Source organism: Oreochromis niloticus, linkage group LG6 (assembly GCF_001858045.2).
Source record: "Oreochromis niloticus isolate F11D_XX linkage group LG6, O_niloticus_UMD_NMBU, whole genome shotgun sequence".
Lineage (NCBI taxonomy): Eukaryota > Metazoa > Chordata > Actinopteri > Cichliformes > Cichlidae > Oreochromis > Oreochromis niloticus.
This window is the reverse complement of record NC_031971.2, coordinates 8,465,938-8,486,446: the sequence shown is the minus strand read 5'-3', so window position 1 is coordinate 8,486,446 and position 20,509 is coordinate 8,465,938. Positions and strand designations below refer to the sequence as shown.

At 40.4% G+C, this 20,509-nt stretch overlaps 1 protein-coding gene across 1 annotated transcript; it reads left to right on the top strand.

Moving 5' to 3' along the window:
• Window positions 1-6,727: 6,727 nt before the first annotated feature.
• cyth4b (cytohesin 4b) lies at window positions 6,728-19,083 on the top strand. The gene is made up of 13 exons (XM_003456564.5): window positions 6,728-6,870; window positions 9,279-9,361; window positions 9,868-9,932; window positions 11,643-11,709; window positions 12,496-12,614; window positions 12,807-12,887; window positions 14,426-14,538; window positions 14,814-14,962; window positions 15,488-15,599; window positions 15,826-15,902; window positions 16,412-16,483; window positions 16,590-16,744; window positions 18,074-19,083. Exons 1-13 carry the CDS (start codon window positions 6,852-6,854, stop codon window positions 18,177-18,179), a joined length of 1,218 nt encoding a protein of 405 aa, XP_003456612.1. The 5' UTR covers window positions 6,728-6,851; the 3' UTR covers window positions 18,180-19,083.
• Window positions 19,084-20,509: the final 1,426 nt, after the last annotated feature.

Sequence of the window (20,509 nt, the reverse complement as noted above, 5' to 3'; positions counted from 1 at the left end):
CTGTGAAATGGCCACAAAGAGGAAGGTTCTGCTAACAATAAGAGCTTTATTTAAAACTTCCTCTACTGTTGGGCATTTACCATTCAATGCAGACCAGCATGTCCGGAACATACGGAAGCTAAAATTAATTTACCTCAAATTTCATTTTGCTATGAAAAAAAATTGAATTCCGTAAACCTCATTAATTAAAGACATGCACTCACACGCGCGGTTACATTTCCCTTGGTTTACACAACCTGACACTGACTCACATTCACTTCCTGGTGTTTTCTGCAGTATGTGTCTAATGGTGATCTTAAAACAACATTAAACCTTGTTATCACTCCTGGTGCACTCCTGATACTATGAAACACATTTATGTCCTCACAGTGTGAGTGATACAAGTAACCACCTGCAAATAAAAGTTTATTGTCGGTTAACTTCAAGTTATGTGTCTGTAAATTTAAAAGGAACAGCATGGTGGTGCAGTGGTCAGCACTATTGTGTGACAGCAATACGATCCTGGATTTAAATCCAGCTGTGGTCCCTCTGTGTGCATCCTAAATGCTGTCCTAATGTATGCATGGGCACTCCCACCTCTCCTCACAGTCCAAAGACATGCATCTAATCAAGTCAAACTTTACTTTTATAAAGACTTAAAACAACAAGTAATGCACATGAATGCTATACAAAATATACATAAGATAAGATAAGATAAGATAAGATAAGATAAGATAAGATAAGATGACCTTTATTAGTCCCACGTGTGGGAAATTTGTTTTGTTAAAGCAGAAAGTGGACAGTGCAAAAGTTATGAAGCAAAAATTAGAATAAAATAAAATAAGAATAAATACAGAGGACGGTCTGTGTATTCAACCCTACCTCTGGCGCCGGTGCCCACCTCTCAATTTTAAATCCATGTAGACATTGAGGGTTCTCGGGAGGGGCCGTGCTAACACCTGCTGCTCTCTGGCAGCAGCACCATGCCCTCCCTTGTTTTAAATGCACTTTAGAACAACACGCAGCAACACTACACATGAGCGGGAGGAGGGAGGTATGGGGTCTTCACACACCCCCGTTCTCTACTAGCCATCGGGGTGGGGGGCTGGGAGGAGGTGTTGGCTGTCCGATTGGCCTCCCTGCTGCTGCGGAGCCTGGGGCGGTCTGCTTGCCTCCACCCCGGGGAAAAGGGTCACATCTCTTGGGTCTGGGTGCCGTTTCCCCCTCTGGGAGCGAGGGTACCTGGACCCAGGGCATAGAGTATGTTTGGGGAGTATGATTGTGTGTACATGTCTATGTATGTCTGTCCCTACGTTGGGTAAGTGCTGAGTGTTTGTATATGTGTGCATGAGGGTGGGAAAGCATGTTTATGTCTGTGTGTGCCTGTTTGTCTGTGTCTATATGTCAGGTCGGGTCTTAGACTCCACCTCCCTGGGTACTCCCAGGCCCTCCAAGTGTGGAGGCCTATCTCCCCTCACCACACTCCCTGCTGGTAACTGATGCCCTCAGGGGTTGGTGCATTGGTGGTTCTTGGTGTCCGGGGCTGGGCGCTCAGGTATGCACCGGCTCACTCCCGGTGGCTACTTGGCGGGGCCCGATGCCTGTCGCTCGGTCAGGCCTCTTCCGGGGCAAAGGGGGCCCTCGGGCCTCCGGCCTCGGGGCCTGCAACTCGGTTCACTCTGGCACAGCTGGCTGCCGGCAGAGCCGGCGGGCACGCCGGTGCAGCCCCCTCTGGCTTCTGCTCCGTGGCTACTGGGTGACCCCCTCGTCTGGGGATCTCCTCAGCCCTTCCCAGGAAGGTGGCACGGATGCCCCTCCGGTGGTACTCCTTGGGCTCTCACACTCTGGGTCCTCTGGATGTCTGGAGCCTGGATCTCCTCCATGCCTGCTTCATGCCCTGGGGGACGGGGCTATGGCCCTCCGCACCCTCTAGCAGACCGTTACATGGGAAAACCTTTTGTATACAAGCGCGTTGATCCACACAGGTGTGCACACGGGTGTTCACTGTTCGTAGACATAAACTACACCTTTCTTAGCTGCTACTTCAAAGCACATTGTGCGCTGTCTGTCCTGCGTGCTGCACAACAACTTTCAATATTTAGTATTTACTGCTGTTCACACTCAGCTAGATTAACGTGATGGTGTTGTGTTTAGTATGTTGTTTTGTTTTTGTTTGTTTTTTTTTTTTGCTTGTCTTCTCTTCTTTTTCTCTCAACAGGTGATCCAGGAGATTTTTTTTTTCTTTCTCTTTGTCTTTGTAAGTGCCCTTTCTCACTGTCCCTTTTCCCTTCTGTTTTTCTTTTCCTTCCTCTCTTTCTTTCTCCCTTTCCTATCCCCCCGTCATGTCTGTCCCATCTGTAACAACTGAAAATAAAATAAATAATAACAACAAAGTTCGATCAAATGGACCAATACGGCAATGCCATGATGATCCATTTGGCAAAATAAATCCATTTGGTATCCTTGTTGGTCTTCAGACAACAATTCTGACGGCTTAAGAACCAAATGGGACAGACAAAAAAAAAAAAAAAAAAAAAAAAAAAAAAAAAAAAAAAAAAGCAGAAAGTGGACAGTGTAAAGTTACATTGCAAAAATTAGAAAAACACTGGAATAGAATAAGATAATTTCACTAGCTGGGCCCACGTCCTCATTTTAGGTTTGACAGCGTTTTAGTAGGTAAAGGTGAATGCTTTGACATGAATTGAGCTGCGGTTTGGGGAAGGCCTCAAAGGGGACTGGCGATGGCTCCTGGGCCTGGCAGATCTCCATGTACTAAATAGAAGCAAAGAAGTTAAAGAATGGAGCACAAGGAGGGAGGGTGGGGCACGTAAACGAGAATGATCAGCTTGCAGAACTGGGGGAACCTACTGTATATAGATGAGAGCCAGAAGGAGTGTGTTTGGAGGTGTGGTCCTGCTCCTGAGATTCAGATACATAATCTCCAAAAGAATGAGAATAAAAATACTGTACACAATAGAATAGAATAGAATAAAATACTATATACAATAGAATAGAAATAGAATACACATACTATAACTGAGTAAAATACAATGTTGTCAGAAAAAGAGAATTGCACAGCCTGCCACTGAAGGAGCTGCTCAGTGCTGTCAGAGTCTCCTGCATGGGGTGGGAGATGTTGTCTAACAGGGATGAGAGCTTGGTAACCATTCTCCTGTCACTCACCACCTCCACTGGGTCCAGAGGGCATCCTAGAACAGAGCTGGCCCTTCGGATCAGCCTGTTCAGTCTCTTCCTGTCCCCAGCAGAGATGTTGCCAGCCCAGCAGACCACACCGTAAAAGGTGGCTGAGGCCACCACAGAGTCATAGAAGGTCTTCAGGAGTGGGCCCTCCACTCCAAAAGACCTGAGTCTCTACAGCAGGTACAGTCTGCTCTGCCCTTTTCAGTAGAGGGCGTCTGAATTGTAGGTCCAGTCCAATTTATTGTTCAGATGAACACCAAGGTACCTGTAGCTGTCCACAGCCTCAATGTCCATACCTTGAATGTTCAGTGGTTGCAGTGGAGGATGTTTGTGCCTGCGGAAGTCTACCACCAGCTCCTTGGTTTTACTGGCATTGATCTGGAGGTAGTTCTGCTGGCACCAGTCCACAAAGCCATGGGTCAGTTCTCTGTACTCCTTGTCGTCCCCATCAGTGATGAGGCCGACTATTGCAGAGTCAACAGAGAACTTCTGCAGGAAGCACTGGGTGGAGTTGTGGGAGAAGTCTGCAGTGTAGATGGTGAAGAGGAACGGAGCCAGAACCGTTCCCTGTGGGGCCCCCGTACTGCAGACGACCCTGTCCGACACACAGCCCTGATTTCTCACATACTGTGATTGGTCAGTGAGGTAGTCCAGTATCCATGTTGTGAGGTGATGGTCCACTCCTAGGTTCTCCAGCTTGTAACAATACAAATCAACAATAAACATGCCCTGAAATACACAATAAATCATGAACTCTAATAAATTTAAAAAATGCCATCAAATAAAACAATAATAGAAAAAAACAAGACTGTGCTTGCACAATAAAAGCCAGGATGTACGGTACCAACAAGAATAAGTAGGTTTTTATGGGTGTTTTAAAATAATTGGGTTACTGGGCATCTCTAATGTGAAAAGGTAGGTTGTTCCAAAGATTAGGGGCCACGACTAAAAAGGCTCTCTCACCTCCCGTTTTTAAGCCTACATTTAAGAATGTACAAGAGCAGTTGGTTCATAGACCTCATTGATGTAGTTGGGGTGTAGGGCTATAAAAGTTCAGTAGTAGGGTGCAGTAGGTGCAGTTTTATTTACATATATATGTGCTTTATATTGTAAGGTAAAGTCCTTAGAATAATACAAAGAAAACAGAGAAACCCCAAAAATCAGATGGCTCCCCTATAAGCAAGCACACTGGCGACAGTGGGTAGGAAAAACTCCCTTTTAACAGGAAAAAAACTCCAGTGGAACTAGACTTGGGAGGGGCAGCCGTCTGCTGAGAGCGGTTGGGGGTGAGAGGAGGAGGACAGAACAAAGACATGCTATGGAAAAGAGACATATTAATAATAACTAATGATTAAATGTAGAGAGGTGTATAAACACAGAGAGTGAGTGAAGACTGTGGAAGCCCCCAGCAGCCTACGCCTAGTGTAGCATAACTAAGAAAGGATTCAGGGTCACCTGATCCAGCCCAAACTGTATGTTTTATCAAAAAGGAAGGCTTTAGGCCTAGTCTTAAAAGTAGAGACAGTGTCTGTCTTCCAAATCCAAACTGGGATCTGATTCCACAGAAAAAAGGGCCTGAAAGTTTAAGGCTCTGCCTCCCAGTTTACTTTTAGATATCCACAAGATAACCACAAGCCTGACGTCTGAGAGCAAAGTGCTCTATTGCGATGGTGATACTACGAGCTCTTTAAGATAAGATGGGGCCTGATTATTCAAGACCTTGTACGTGATGAGAAGGATTTTAAATTCAATTCTGGATTCAACAGGTACCAAATGAAGAGAAGCCATTATGGGAGAAATACGCTCTCCCTTTCTAGTCCCTGTCAGTATTTCTGCTGAAGCATGTTGGATCATTAGTACATCCTAAGAGTACTATGAGAGAATTATAATAGTCGAGCCTAGAAGTATTAAAAGCATGAACTAGTTTTTCGGCATCACTGTAGTCTTAAAATAAAAAATGGCATTTTGAGGTGGGTCTTGTGATGGTGCAATGCTGTTGTAATCATCCTGTTTCTTTCCTTTCAAAAGACAAGCTGCTGCATTGTGTACAGTTTGCAGGTGATGAAGCAACATGGTTCGTATAGGCAGATATATTTGCAGATCATCTGCAAGGCAAAGAAAGGAGAAGTTCTGCTTTTTAAAAATGGACCCCAAGGCAATCATATATACAGAGAGAGCCCCGAGTTACCCCAAACAGTTAAAAAGCCTGTCATTAAAACCTCTTGAAAGGGTTTTTTTCTGTGTAATGCTGTGCTTGAAACCAGTCTAGATTTTCTCAGAGATACGACCTAAATCAAATTATATATATTTGGATCTATTTGAATCCAATTATATATTTCTATGCTCTTTTACCAAAGTCCGAGAGAAGGACTCTTTGTAATGGGTCTGTACTTCATGTTTATAAGCATTAGATCAACAATACCTGGCCCAAAGATACTGTTTCCAGGAAGCTGTAAGATGACGGCACATGTTGAACTATTTCCATTAAGCAAGACAAAAACACAACTTCACACAACCACGCAAGAAAAACAGCATTTGTGATGTTCATCTACAACCACTAGATGGCACTTTAGCAACAGTTTTTGCTATTGACTGTCACGTTTAAAACTCTGAGCATCTACAGCACAGTTGCTCTTCCTTTATCTGTCACAGTTATTTAAACTATTGTTTTTCTTAAATTTGTTTGACTTCTTACCTCACTTTTTTGAGAAAAACATTATTCAGAATACACATTAACACCTCGCTTTTATAATAGTTATAATGTCAGGTTTAATTATGAAGACTTTATATTCATATGCTCTTTTCTCCTTCTGCTAATGTTCCTTGAATAATTTTACTGCCGTTTCCAAAGTGTGTTTAAACTACTGTAAAACCTCAATTTGTGTATGGTTACCTTGGGAGGATGCAACATGCAAAATTCAACCCGTTAACTACTCGTTGGCTTTTCAACAGTGCAAGCTTTCAGCTGTCAAATCGGCCCGAGAGCGAGAGTACACTGCGTTAAGCAGAGCAGGAAAGCCACACAGCCTTCAAAATAAAAGTATCACATTTTAGTTAAATAAAGTCACCTGTAATTGTGGTCACATTTTCCCGCGGAAAGGTAAATATATTTCTATCAAGCCTTCGTGGCTCACCTCATCATATGATAACATGATAGTAATGCTTTCCAAACTCTTCTCCTGGCTAGTTTTTACAGCCTTGAGGTACAGAAAACACTCGAAGATTCAACTACATATCAGTGGAAGATATCTGCAGATATCTCAGGTCCACAAACCCGTGCAAAAGAAAAAAAAGTAGTTTTTTTCTTTTCTTTTCTTTTTTTTTTACATCTGTGTTTTACCCCGACTCTTTCTCTTAATATGCGTTTAAAAACAAAAATGGACAAGTTGACTTCTTGCATCCTGAAATGAAACATGAAAAAAGACCCTCTTTGATCAAATTAAATCTCTGACAGATTCGTTTATCAACCATTTTATTTTGAAGGGTGACTGTTTGCGGTTTCATGTATGAGTGGTACTGTGACAGATAGGGAAGAGGTGGGGTTGAAAGACAGCATCCACTTCATTCAGCTGTTAATTCACTGTGTGCCAAGGCAGCCTGCGTACCTTGATACATCGACTTTGTTTAGCTGTTTTTGTACTGATTTTTTCCCCCTCTATCCTTGGATATAAATGACTGATTGCCAAATGGGTAAGACTTTTTATTACTGATTTTAATATGTATTTATGTATTTAATATTTACCGAGAACTGAATCGTTTAGATTATTGGTATTTCAATGTAGGTGTAATTTTCAGAGACTGTCACTGGATATTTAAAATTAAAAGGCTCTTTCATGCAATTTACCTTCATAATTGTCTTTTAGTATACTCCTGATGTGTGATACTCTTATTATAAACACACTTGACCTTATGACATGAATTGGATCTTAAAAAGTTACCCAGCTGTTTTATAGAGAAGCTTCAAGTTTCACACTGTCATGTTTCTAACTAAACAGCTGTTATTTGAAGACAAATCATTAGAAATAAATACTGCTATTCCTGGTGCAAACTTTCAGTGCATGCTGAGAACAGCTGGTGGGACGTTTTAGTGATGGGTGTACGCTTCAGCATACACCACTTCTCACTGTTTAACCCTGTGGTCATACATTGTGGGTCTCAGCAGCTGAAATGGGGAAGAGACTCATATTCACATACACGTCACCGACTGTGACATTTAAAAGGAAGTTGCAAAGATCCCTAAACTACTTTAAAACGTAACTTAAAGTCAGCGGTTATTTTTCGGATTGGTAATTTGGTATCTAAATTACATAAACAAAGGCTCCGATGATTTAAGCATGTCAGCTTTGTTGCACAAGATGTGTAAAGGAAGGGTGGGGAAGTGGAAGCGCTGTGGTCACATCATTAACAGCAAACAACATATCTCTGCAGGAAGTATTGGCAGTTAGCAGTCTTTTACCTTTAAATATACTAAAAAAGATTTATTTTCTCTAAGGATAAATGTAAAAAAAAAGGTTTTACACATTCAGTATGGCCTGAATGCTGCTGAGGAACCACAGAGTTCATACACTTTGCTTTGCTTATCATAACATCTCATCATCTATGCTGATGATAAAAATATGTTGCTTTGTTGTTGGTTTTTTTCTTAAAGAAACCTCTCTTCATTTTCTAAAATCTAAAAAACAGGTGTTTAATTTTGTCTTTATCTATGTAAAACACAAATACAGAGAAAATTAAATGGAATTTGCTGAGAGAGGATGTTGGGTAAACCACCAAATGGTATGACGCTTTTGTTAACGATTCATTTTTAAGCCAAACAGGAGGTCAGTGCTCTTTTAAGATGATGCAACTTCGGTGACCTGCAGTGGAGCTGCTTTGCAAACTTATTCTGCTACAAATAAGGCCTCAAAGACAAAATTCAAAGTGCACAAGGAATTAGAAAAAAAAATTGCGCCTTACTAAAAATTGACCGTACCTTGATATTAACCCTGGCCCTGCATATGTGAAGGCGAGTGACACTGGCTATCATTAGACATGTTTCTACTGCAGATGGTGAGTTGGCATGAACATTTATAGAAATGGTAATAGTAACGGTGCCTCTTTTTTGTTTCTGAGGCTGTGCAGTAATGTTTCAATTATGCTCAGTTGTGGGCGTCGGAAAAGGGCTGTTCAGTCCCAAGAGGACCCTCGTACAGTCATGGCTGTGAGAAAGTATAACCTCCGCCTAAGCTGGCCACAGCTTCTACATATTTCTGTCACATTCAAGTTTGTATAATGGAACAGGAGTGAGGCAAATGAATGTGGTTGTTGCATTGCTGTTTATTGTGTGTGTTTATGTGGCAAACTGATGGCCATGTTTGAGTTTAAAACTGATCAGTACTGATCCATACCCAGAGATATTTCAAAGACACTCGGAAGCAGCTGTTTCCAGTGGAGGCGCCTTTTTTCTCCTCCAGAGCCTGGTTTGAAAATTCTCCTACAGGTGCAGACAAAGCTCAAAAGTGTGGGGGCTGCTCTAAAAGGGGCCCTCAAGTTTCCCCAGTGGAAAACAGTCTATCACTACTGTGAAGATGAAGGAAACTCTGGGTCATTAAGATAACTAAGCCCCTGTGATGCAACGACCACATGAGACTGATAATGGAATCTAAAATCATAATACGTTAAAACATTATCGATAACCGAGCAAATTTCCAAATATTATTTTCTTCCTTAGAATTAATGATCATTTTAAAAAAACAATTCATGCTATGGCTCTGTTTCTGTTTAACCGAATGGAAATATGAGAAAACTCTCCATGGATTTGCAAGTGTCTCTGTTTTCGAGAACAATATTCACAGTACTGTTTTGTGGTGACAGAAATCATTCATGAAAAAACCGCAGCACCTGTCTCACATATCTTCCAGAGAAGCCGTCTTCCCTATGTTGTGGTTGTTTTTAACTATACTCCACATTTCCCGTGTGCAAATTATTATTCAAATTATTCAAGAACAGCTCCGTTCTGCGCGTTTGTTTTAGAGTAGATATTGTTGTATTTGAAGAACTTGTTGGTGGAATTAGAATTCCTCAGAATCTGTCATAATTTTGTTCCACTTTTTGTTTAGTTTCCTCAGATTTTACACCAGAAGAGAAGATGGAGATCAAAACCATCACGACATATAAAAAAGACCTTCTGGATGATATCCAGGTAACCTGTATACATATACCAGGCATGTCCAAGGTCCAGTACGGGGGCCAATAACAGCCCTAGGGCAGATTTTATATGGCCCCATGGTCCCACAACCACAAACAGAATTAATAAAGTGTCGTTTGTCTTTTCACCTCATGGTAGCAGCACCAATAAGTCACATTTAAAATGAACCTGAGATGCATCTTCAGCAGATCTTTATGTTATTTTACTCCATGTGTAAATGAAAAGCAGATTTATTTTGTTAAGGCTTGAACACCATAATGACAATTCTTGCATTATTAAAAAAATAAAATGTAAAAAAGAAGCATAATGTTTATGTTCCAAAAAAAGACGACAAGGATTGGTGGCCCCTGGGTGATTTTCCATTAATATGGCACTCTTATAAAAAAGAGTTTGGACACCCCTGCCTTATACAATCATCACACTTTTTTTTCGTGTTTTTGTGTTTTTCGTGTTTTTTTTTAAACAATAACAATACTTTTCTTTCTCTCTGTCGTTTCCAGAAGTTAAAAATGGAGATAGACAATGTGATGGCAGAAATACTCAGCTTCGAGTCTGCAGAAGAAAAGTAAGTAGTTTTTTTGTTTATTTGTGCAAAATGGGAAAAACCCTACACCTGCATCATGCACGGAGGTTTCTTTGTCGTGTATTTAGAACACCTACACAATGCCACTGCCAAAAAACATGTAAATGTCCTACATGACTCAGTGACACTGTGCCTTTCAAGTTTCTCTTCTTCCAATGATTACTAACACTTGAAAAGAATTTTCCACTTATAACATATTGATTAGCTATTTTTTTGACGAGCAAATTGTTTTTTGTTTCACAGTTGTGGGCAAAATTATGCAACACTTTCCCCCTAATTACAGTCACTGATCCAAACTAGGCTGCTAGTCAGTAGAATGAGATGTATGAAACCTGTTGCAACCAGTGAGTCTCGGATGTTTAAATGTGCCATATTGTGCAACTTCCAAAAAAATAATTATGTATTAATGATGTTAATTCTACAGTACTTTGCAAAAGACTTGAGGCAGATGTAATTTCATCATATTTTGCTTCCAAAGAGCCAAACTTTTGCAGTGGTTCTTTGGTTGCTTTCTGAAGGCTTTAAAAGTGGTTCATTAGACATTGGCTGCTTTTTCACTTATTCTCTGTCCTGTCCCATCATTAGTCGACAACATGGCATATTTCAATTCAATTCAGTTTAATTAAATTCTATTCTATCTATATAGCGCAAAATCACAACAACAGTTGCCTCAAGGTGTTTTATATTGTAAGGTAAAGACCCTAAGATGATACAGAGAAAACCCCAACAATCAGGGGACCTTCTATGAGCAAGCACTTGGCAACAGTGTGAAGGAAAAACTCCCTTTTAACGGGAAGAAATCTCTGGGAGAACCAGGCTCAGGGAGGGGCGGCCATCTGTCACGATCTCGGCACGGCATGCGTCATATCCTTAAAGCAGTTTGAGGAAACTGGACAAGTAGAGGAAAAAAAGAGGAAGCTGAGGCCTGAAAGATAATCTACAGCAAATGACAGTACAGTCATGTCCTTAAGAAATAGGAAAAAAAAAACTGACACATCGACTACACCGACAATCTACTCTTTGCTGAAGCCTCTTCAGAATTGGTCTCAGTGGAAAGGTGTCTGTCGAGAAGCAATTCTTAGGGAAGGGAAACCAGGAGAAAAGACTCAAGTCAGTCATAGCAGATCTTATGGAGCAATAAAGTCATAGTTGAAGTTTTTGGTTCAGATTGTAGTCAGTATGTATGTAGGAAATAAGAAAAGAGGCACAACAATGAGTCTCTACAGCCATAGTGGAGGCTCTGACCTGGTTTGGGACTGCATTTCAGACAGGGCTGTTCGGATTCTTTTCAAAACTGTGGGAATTATGAATGCAGAAAAATATTGTCAGGTTTTGATCCACCATGTAATACCATCTGGAAAGTGCATGATCCCAACAAACTGACAGTGTAGTAAAACAAACCTGGATAGAAAAATATACAATGGAGCATATACAATTGGCCTCCACTGAAGCTGGACCTCAGCATTATTAAAGCAGTTTGGGATCATCTTGATAAAGAATGGACATAAAGACAGCCAACATCCAAAGAGGAGATTTGAATGTCATTTAAGAAGGCTACACATGCAGTCCTGTGCAGTGTTTTTGCACCGAGCGTGTGTGCAAAGAAAATGAAAAAGAACAAATGTAAGACTTTTATCCAGCTCATTCAAGATGTCCACGACTGACATTTTCTCATTATTGTTGATTTTTCAGCAAAGCAATAGAGAAAAACAAACAATTTGCGAATGGGAAGAAGAAATTCAACATGGACCCTAAAAAGGTAAGCTGGATCAACTCGAAAAGGAATAACTTTTCTTTATTCCTGAAGAATTAAAAAACAAACAAACAAAACAGCCTCTTTGCATTTCGCTGTCTGAGCTTTTGCAGCTGAGCACCTTCATCCAGCACAGCAGCTTGTATGTCTTTCATGTCTGTCATACTGAAGGGGCTGCTGTGTCTGTGAACAGAACAGACACCATGGCCCACACCAGAGTTTCTGTGGTTTTGCTTGGAGGTCAAAGTTATGACTGCTGTGCATGCAAATGTTTGCAACTACTGATACAATGAATAATTCTTATCATGGCTTACTTTCTTTTTTGTTTAGCTTAACTTTACTACAACTTCATATAACTTGACACACTTATATTACGGTGTTCCACTTTAAACCATAGGCAGTCTAAAGTAATATAAACATGACAATCAATGTGTAATCAATGTTGGATTACACAGAAGAGAATTAAGGCAGCATATAGCTGCATGCAGGCAATAACTAAAAGCTAAAGATTCTTTTCCTCTTCAAGCACAGTATCGAGGAGAAAGAGGAAGAGATAACTGAATTTAAGGAATTAGGACTACAGATGCTGTGAACTTGCTGTGTTTTACCAGCATGAGATGAGATCATTGTGAAAGTAGCACACATTAGCCACAGCAGGCAGCGCATGTGTTTCTGTGCATATTTTAAGTGCTATGTCAGAAGCTAAAAATTCTCCTTACCTGTGCAGTTTTAGTGGTAAGGACAAATAGAGCCCAAATGTGAACTTCTGTGAAATGATCTGCTTGCTTGCAGGGAATCAGTTACTTGGTGGAGATTAAGCTGCTGGATGGAAGTGCTCAATCCATCGCTGAGTTTCTCTACAAGGAAGAAGGACTCAACAAGACAGCCATTGGAGAATTCCTTGGAGAAAGGTGAGTGAGGCAAGGGAGTGTGCAGACGGCAGTAGTAGGGAGGCCATGAGGATGGGAGTGAAGGAAATGAAAAGGTGTAGAATCAGAGTGTGAGGAGGCTAAAACAGAGGATAAGTCAGGATAAGTCTTGTATGGAAAAGTTGAAAACCTTTCTTTTGTTTCATGCATTTTCCCTCACACTCCGCCCCACAGGGAAGAACTCCACCTTCAGACCCTGAAGGCTTTTGTGGAGCTGCACGAGTTCTCCGACCTCAACTTGGTCCAGGCTCTCAGGTCAGCCCCTCTTCATCTGCTGTCTCATAAACATAATTTTTCTTCATGATCATTGTACAAGGATGTTTGCATACACATATATAATAGTATAATGGATAACACCAATAGGAACCTGACTAAATGCAGACTTGCAGACTTGACCTTTAAACTGCTAAACAAAGACATAAGGCCATAGAAGGACATAACTGAAGTTTAAATGTACCTACATGGTAATATTTGCACTTATTTATGAGCAAACACAGAGAATAAGATAAATATGTAATCAGAAAGTCTTTTCACAGTCACTAAACTGTAACTGTTATCAGACAAGCAGCAATATATAACTTGTTCACAGTGTGGACAGGCCCATGTTCACTCAGAGGTATCAGGAGCAGGAAAATTACTCCAAACCTTTTGCTACAGAGACAGGCAGATTTAGATTGCAAATGACGACGGCTGTATGGAGGGAAAAAGTATTCCAAAAATATTTGTAAAATTTAGATTTCCAAAGAAAAGAGTATTGATCAAATGTTAAGATTGTGTAGCAAATTAAAATGTCCTTTATCCAAAACGTAAAAAAATGTATAAGGTTAGTCATCATGGTGATAAATACTCAGGATGGAAACAGTTGTTTACTGTTGTTTATTATGCTTCCAGGCGTGTTGAGATTTCAAAAAAAAAAATCTACCAATGTTGCACGGTAACAGTGATGTCATCGGAGTTATCCTGTCTTTCTGATCTCCTTTCCTCGACCTTGTTAGGATCAAGTAAAATTAACCATGAAAAGGAATTGACAAATAATTTTAAAACAAAAAGTAAAGGAGAAATAAGAACCACGGTGCTTAGAGACTCACCCTTTCATTTTAAACCAGCTATTTCTGATGCAGGTCCGCTCTAAACCACATTGTTCTAAAGATACACTACATCTGAAATGAGTTCTTACTGTGGTATTTGCAGGGCACAGACACATGGAGAACCCAGTGAATGACTTGATTCCTTTAGTTATTTGATCTACTTCAATGCCTGACTGTATAAAGGCACCCATGACATAAACTTAACTGACATGTAAAAAGAACCTAAAAAGAGGACATAACCAATGCAAATGCTAAACTATATTTTCATACAGCTATTTTGATGGAGAGCACTTCTCTGAACTCATGTAACAAGCCCTTCCCACATGGCCACAACTCATAATGAGCAAACTTGACAAAATTAGAGTATATTAATAACTTTCCATGATGACCAAGCAATTCCAACCCAAGTGTTGAAGATGAAATTTGTCAGAATTTCACAAGCAGTAGAACCGAACTTGATTCTCACATTAAATGTAACCTTTCCTGTCCTTGTATGCTGACGTTAACATGTTATATAGATGGCTCCACCACAGGTCACACTGACCGATCCGCTGTTAATCAGTCCTTCAGCACAAAAGCAACCATAAAGTCCAGACTTTGAGACTTGCTACAGACAGTGCGTCTCCTGTCTACTCGCTGATAAACAGCTTCATGTGTATTGTTAGCATACTGAGGTGTTCTGCCTTTGCGGTGTGTATGTGACAGACAGTTTCTGTGGAGTTTCCGTCTGCCTGGTGAAGCTCAGAAGATTGACCGTATGATGGAGGCCTTCGCCACCCGCTACTGCGACTGCAACCCCGACGTCTTCCAGTCAACTGGTGGGCTTCAATATGCATTCTATATTCATACTTCCTGTTTGAACTGTGTGTCAAAAACAAGACTGTGTGTGAGAGAGTTGAGGTTTTGTTTTTTTAATTACCGCACCATCTTTGTATTTTTGACATTCATGTCTTCCTTTCTACTTTGTTTTTGTGCTTTCTCCTTGTCACTGATTCTTTATTTCTCTATTCAGTAACAAAAATGCATATGTGAAACACTGGCTCAGGCTTCCTCTTATTCTTTGTGTGCATATGCATCTTCCTCTTAACACCAGACACGTGCTACATCCTGTCTTTTGCCATCATCATGTTGAACACGAGCCTTCACAACCCCAACGTGAAGGACAAAACCACTCTGGAGCGTTTCATCTCCATGAACAGAGGCATCAACAATGGAGAGGACCTACCTAATGATCTGCTGTCGGTGAGAACCTCTCAAAAAGCAATCACAGCGCCCACGTAGACGCCAAGAAGCAATTACCTAAATGGACACACAGCTAACATTTTATCCTCTGGACATTCATTCATCACACATTTTCAGCTCCCTAGTGATGTAAAAGAAACAGCTAGCTCATATTGTGAATAATAAGAGGAAGGTGAACAAGAAGAAATTGTGTTAAAAGGTTTTTTTTAAGTCATTGACTGGTAAACGTCAAAATGAAACAGAAGCTAACAATAATATTATTTATTACAGTATTTGTAACGAAAAGTAAAACCACACAGTTCCTTTCCTCCTCGAGAAAGTAATACCTGTATTTCATAGTCGCCACTAATGTGGAACTGAAACACACACAAACATGAAAACATCCAGGTTGCTCTCATGCCAATCTTCCACCGACAGGTCAGTCGAGGCCGTCGGCGGGTTACAGGAGGCTTAGGATCATATTTTATATTCACCTGCAATTCAATTAATGGTTGCATTTCATTTCATTTCACTCTCTCCGCACAGAAACTGTACGAGAGCATACGCAACGAGCCCTTCAAAATCCCAGAGGACGATGGGAATGATCTGACTCACACCTTCTTCAACCCCGACAGAGAAGGATGGCTCCTCAAACTTGGTAAAATCCCACCCAGACAACATGCTTAAACAGTGGACTTTTTTTTGTGCTAAGCGTGCTTTGCCCTGCTGTGTGGCATCACATCTTAGTAATTTGCTACACAAACAGGAAAGTACAGAGGAAGCACGGAGAGAATGACCCAATACTGGAAGATTCTCATGTGTGCTTGCAAGTGACACAATATCCCCAACCAACAGCCCACATTTTTGTTGTCTCTCTATTTCAGGAGGTCGGGTTAAGACGTGGAAGAGGCGATGGTTCATTCTGACAGACAACTGCCTCTACTACTTCGAGTACACCACTGTAAGGCCTCTATCAAACTCATCATGCTGTCACTGTGTATTTGTCCTTCTCTTGCTGTTGCTAAGCTCTTTTGATGAATCAGGTGAATGGCATCATAGGTGGTAGGGTTTGCTCAGTTTTCTTTTACATATCACTGACATCAAAGTTGTAGTTATGAAAACCTAACTGGAACATAGAGACCGTTGTGCTGAAAACGCCCATGTTTTATGACGTGTCTTTTTTTTCTTGGCTAATATTACAGATAAAAATGGCACATTAATGCCTTTAATCTTTGAAGATGTATGATGAAATTCTCAGTGAGTTACATGGTATTACTCAGGCTTTGAATAGCAAAATGTAATTTTATTTCCAGTAACAGTGTCACTTAATAATCTTATATCAGGTATCCCTATCTTTTCTGCTTCCCTTTTTTTCTGACATTGGTAACATTTTTTTATTCGCATCTCTACATTTTTTTGTTTTTTTACCCACCTGACTCATCAATAAATGTCTTTTGGATCTGCCTGTAGGATAAAGAGCCCCGAGGCATCATCCCGCTGGAGAATCTCTGTGTTAGAGAAGTGCATTACCCTCGTAAACCGGTAAGATCCTGTCAGCTGTTCAAGCAGAACACAAACACATTCTGCAAGCTGATAAACTGATAGATTCTAAGAGAGACTTTCATGTTGATGGTCTTGCATCATGTAGTACTGTCTGGAGCTGTACAACCCCAACAGTCGAGGGCAGAAGATCAAAGCATGTAAGACAGAGACGGATGGCAGGGTGGTGGAGGGGAAACACCAGTCCTACACAATCTGTGCCTCCAGCGCAGAAGAGAGAGATTCCTGGATTGAGGCCATCAGGTCAGACCACACACACACACACACACACACACACACACACACACACAGTTCTTTCAATTAGGTCAATGAAGCTGATTATGTTCAGCTATTCACACCGGATGTGCGCAGAACCGCCAGTCTTATCTCATTACTTGCTAACAAAGTTGGTTAGAAAAAAGCACAGTTGGTGCCTGGCTATTTAGAAGCAGCGCTGCAAGTACAACACATGCACAGAAAGCATTAGCATTAGTGCTGTGCAATACTGCGAAGTTTTGTTATTGATCTGACACCAAGTACCTAGAGGGCCAATATTGCCGATACTAATAGCAACACTAAAGGCAGCTTCTGTAGGCAAGAGGAGTGCAGTATGACTTATGAGATGAATCATCACAAATTTCTGATTCTGAACACATTTTAATGTCCAATACATTACTGTGATTTTTACTTCTCATAATAATTAAGATTAGAAATCACACTTTTCAGCTTTTCATGTATTTTAAAACATGTTTTTTTGGAGAACTAGAAATGTACATCCCTGGTTATAGGCTGTAAATAAAATGTATGTGACAGTCAACATTAAGAGATTCAGACAGTTTCCATAGCACTTTGTAATTATGTCACAATATTAAGCATGTGTAAGGTGTAAGTAAGATATTAGCAAGTGCTGAATTGGTCATTTATATATCATTACTCCTCCTTAGTATGTCATTTATAAATACAGATTTGTTTATTTATCCATGTGTTATTGTTACACCATGTAACTATGTACAGCTATTATTCCCAGTAATAATCATAATCATTAGTCATAATAATAAAGCTATATTCATAAATGGCATACTAAAGAGGAATAATGATGTATAACTGATGAATTAAGGACTTGCTTATACCTTAATAATGCTAAATAGACATTATTATAATGTTCTGCTGGTATTTGGATCAGTCGCCCACACTAACCACTAGTACTTGGTTGCAGTCATGCTTGCTGCTGACTCTTCTTTTAGCGATATTTTTGGTTTTCAGCAGTTTCAGAGAGAGTCTCTCTAATGAAAGATGCATGTCTTTGTTCTCTAGTGCCAACGTTACATATCTGACTCATGTAGCTTTAGTTTGAACTCAGCACCCTGGTGCATTTTGGAACAGCAGCATTAGCACTGAGGACAGTGCTTTAATCCACTGAAATAAAAAACTAATGCCTATACCAGGATTAATCCGAATGCCAATGGAAAATGTGTTCTTAAATAAGCCAAGAGCAATACATAGTTATGTATTGTTATTTAACTATATATTGTTATATAAGCTTTTGTTAACCTCCTATAAGCTAATGTCAGCCTTTTTTCTATCTTCAAATAGGGCAAGCATCACCAAGGATCCGTTCTACGACTTGGTCTCAGTCCGTAAGAAAAAGGTGATACACCAAACTCCCCAGGACTCAGCACAGCAGGATCCGACCTCGTGAATGTTCAGCTCACTGCACCGTGCACTGTGGATTGTAATTTCTTTTGAAAATCGTTTTAACCACCCTGCAACAAAAGGGCAATGGAGGCTTCAGAAACACACTGACGGTGGTGGTTTAGACTAAAAAAGAGACTTCCCTTTCCACTTCTCCTTTCATAAACTGAGAAACAGTGTCAGAGGTGAAAAACTGACTCATTTGTGTTGTTCATGGCATCAGCACAGCATGCCAAGGAGCGCGTGGCAACAAATGCTCTGGGCCCACGCACGGAGATATCTCGGTTTAGGTTAAGACATTTGACAGTGCGTGTTTACTGCACTTGTTTTCCTTTCTGCAGTGAGAAGATGATTCTTTTGGTTTGATTTTCGCCTAACCAAGTATCTCAGCTAAGGAAGAAAAATTAAACATGTGATGTCTCAGCAGTTCCATGAATGCTATTAAAAGGCGCATATAGGGCACAGCGTCTTACTCAACTCAGTTCTCGTAGTGCTCAGAAGCGGACATTTATAGAGTGACTTTATTTCTGTCTGGTGGACAGCTTTAAGTTTTATTGCAAATGCATTGGAAGATATGGTGTTATCTCAGCGAAGTGTGTAGTTTGTACATAATCATTTTCACGTATGTAAATATGTTTTTCAGTTGTTTGGATCTTATATAGTCACATCAAATGCATGTTAATACACAGAAGCTTGCCTATGTTTTTGTCATGTAAATTGAAAGGACAGTGCAATAGGAACATGCATATTATATCCGCTTTGTAACAAATTTACTGTGTAAATTGAAATCATTTAACCATTCATTGTGTTTTGTGTCAGTCTATATACTGCATATATTTGATCAATGTAAATACTGTATTTTTTATGCTCTCACGAAATGATTATTTAATAAAAAGGTGTTTTTATGTGTGTCTGTTTGAAAAGGAGTATTTTGTTTTCATACTTTGATCTTGACAGCTGTGTTTGCAGTTGAATGCGCACTGAAACCATTCAGCCACACCTTACTTCCTCATATATATTTTGTATGAAGATATGTTTGGTTTACATCCTTGGGTGAAGCACCTAAAACCACCTCTGTGGTTTGATGTGGCAGGCTTGTCGCGTACAGAGGTTTAGGAACTGTGTGTGAGAATTTTGTCAAAACCATCTTTTTTCTGGCCCATATTTAAAACCATGAGCAACAAGCTTGATGATTCACAACCATAAAACTTGTAAGTGACTCTCCTGTAACAAGCAGCTATTGTATCAGTTTTTTAGACTTTTTCCTTCTCCTTTGGGTTACTTCCTTTAGGAGTCATCGTAGCAAATCTGCCTGACTAAATTCATAAATCTTCCTCCTTTTCCTCCTGCCTGGCAGCTCAATCTTCAGCATCGTTTGTGCACATATCCAAATCGTCTCAGCCATGCCTCTCTAACTTTGTCTCCAAACTGCTCAAACTGAGCTGTCCCTCTGATGTGCTCATTTTTTAATCTAGTCCATCCTGGTCGCCCCCAGTGAAGCTCTTTTACAGCTTCATTTTTTCCACCTCCAGCTTGGCTTCCTGTCTTTTTGTCAGAGTGACCAACTCATCCTTGCTGCTATATTTCTTTCACAAATGACCCCTGACACTTGTCTCCACCCACTCCACCCTGCCTACACGCTCTTCTTCACCTCTCTTGTACACTGTCCATTGCTTTGAATGGTCAACCCAATGCATTTAGACCTGTTCTCTTCATTACAGCTTCTCCTTGCAGCTTCTCTGTTACACCAGGCCATCTCACACACATGTATTCTGTCTCACGTCTGCTGACTTTCATTTCTTTTTTCTGCACAGCATACAACCAGGTTCGCTCTGGGGTGGCTGTAGCACAGGAAGTAGAGCAGGTCATCTACTAATAGAACCCCTGGCTGCTCCAGTATGCATGCCAAAGCATCGTTGTGCAAGATACTGAACCCCAAGTTGCTCTCTGATGCGTTCATCAGAGTATGAATATGCATGAATGTTAGACAGCAAGAACTTAAGCATATGAATAATTGGGTGAATAAGGCATGTTGTATAAAGCATTCATATAAAATGAGCCCATTGTCTGTGAGCATCATAGTCCAGTGTAAAACTGGAAACAATTCATATTAGTACTTAAAAACCTATCATTAGAAGCCAACATATAGATTACACCTATAGAATGTGGAAATGTTTATTATGTTTACAACATAATACTATTTGTGTTGTACTCATATGCTTAAACCAACAGGTGCATTTTGACTTCATAGCCAAGCCTTTGGTTCACGGTGCAGGCTAAGTAATGACAGCAATGAATTCTGATGTAATTATGATCAAGTTGCAGAAAATTCAACAA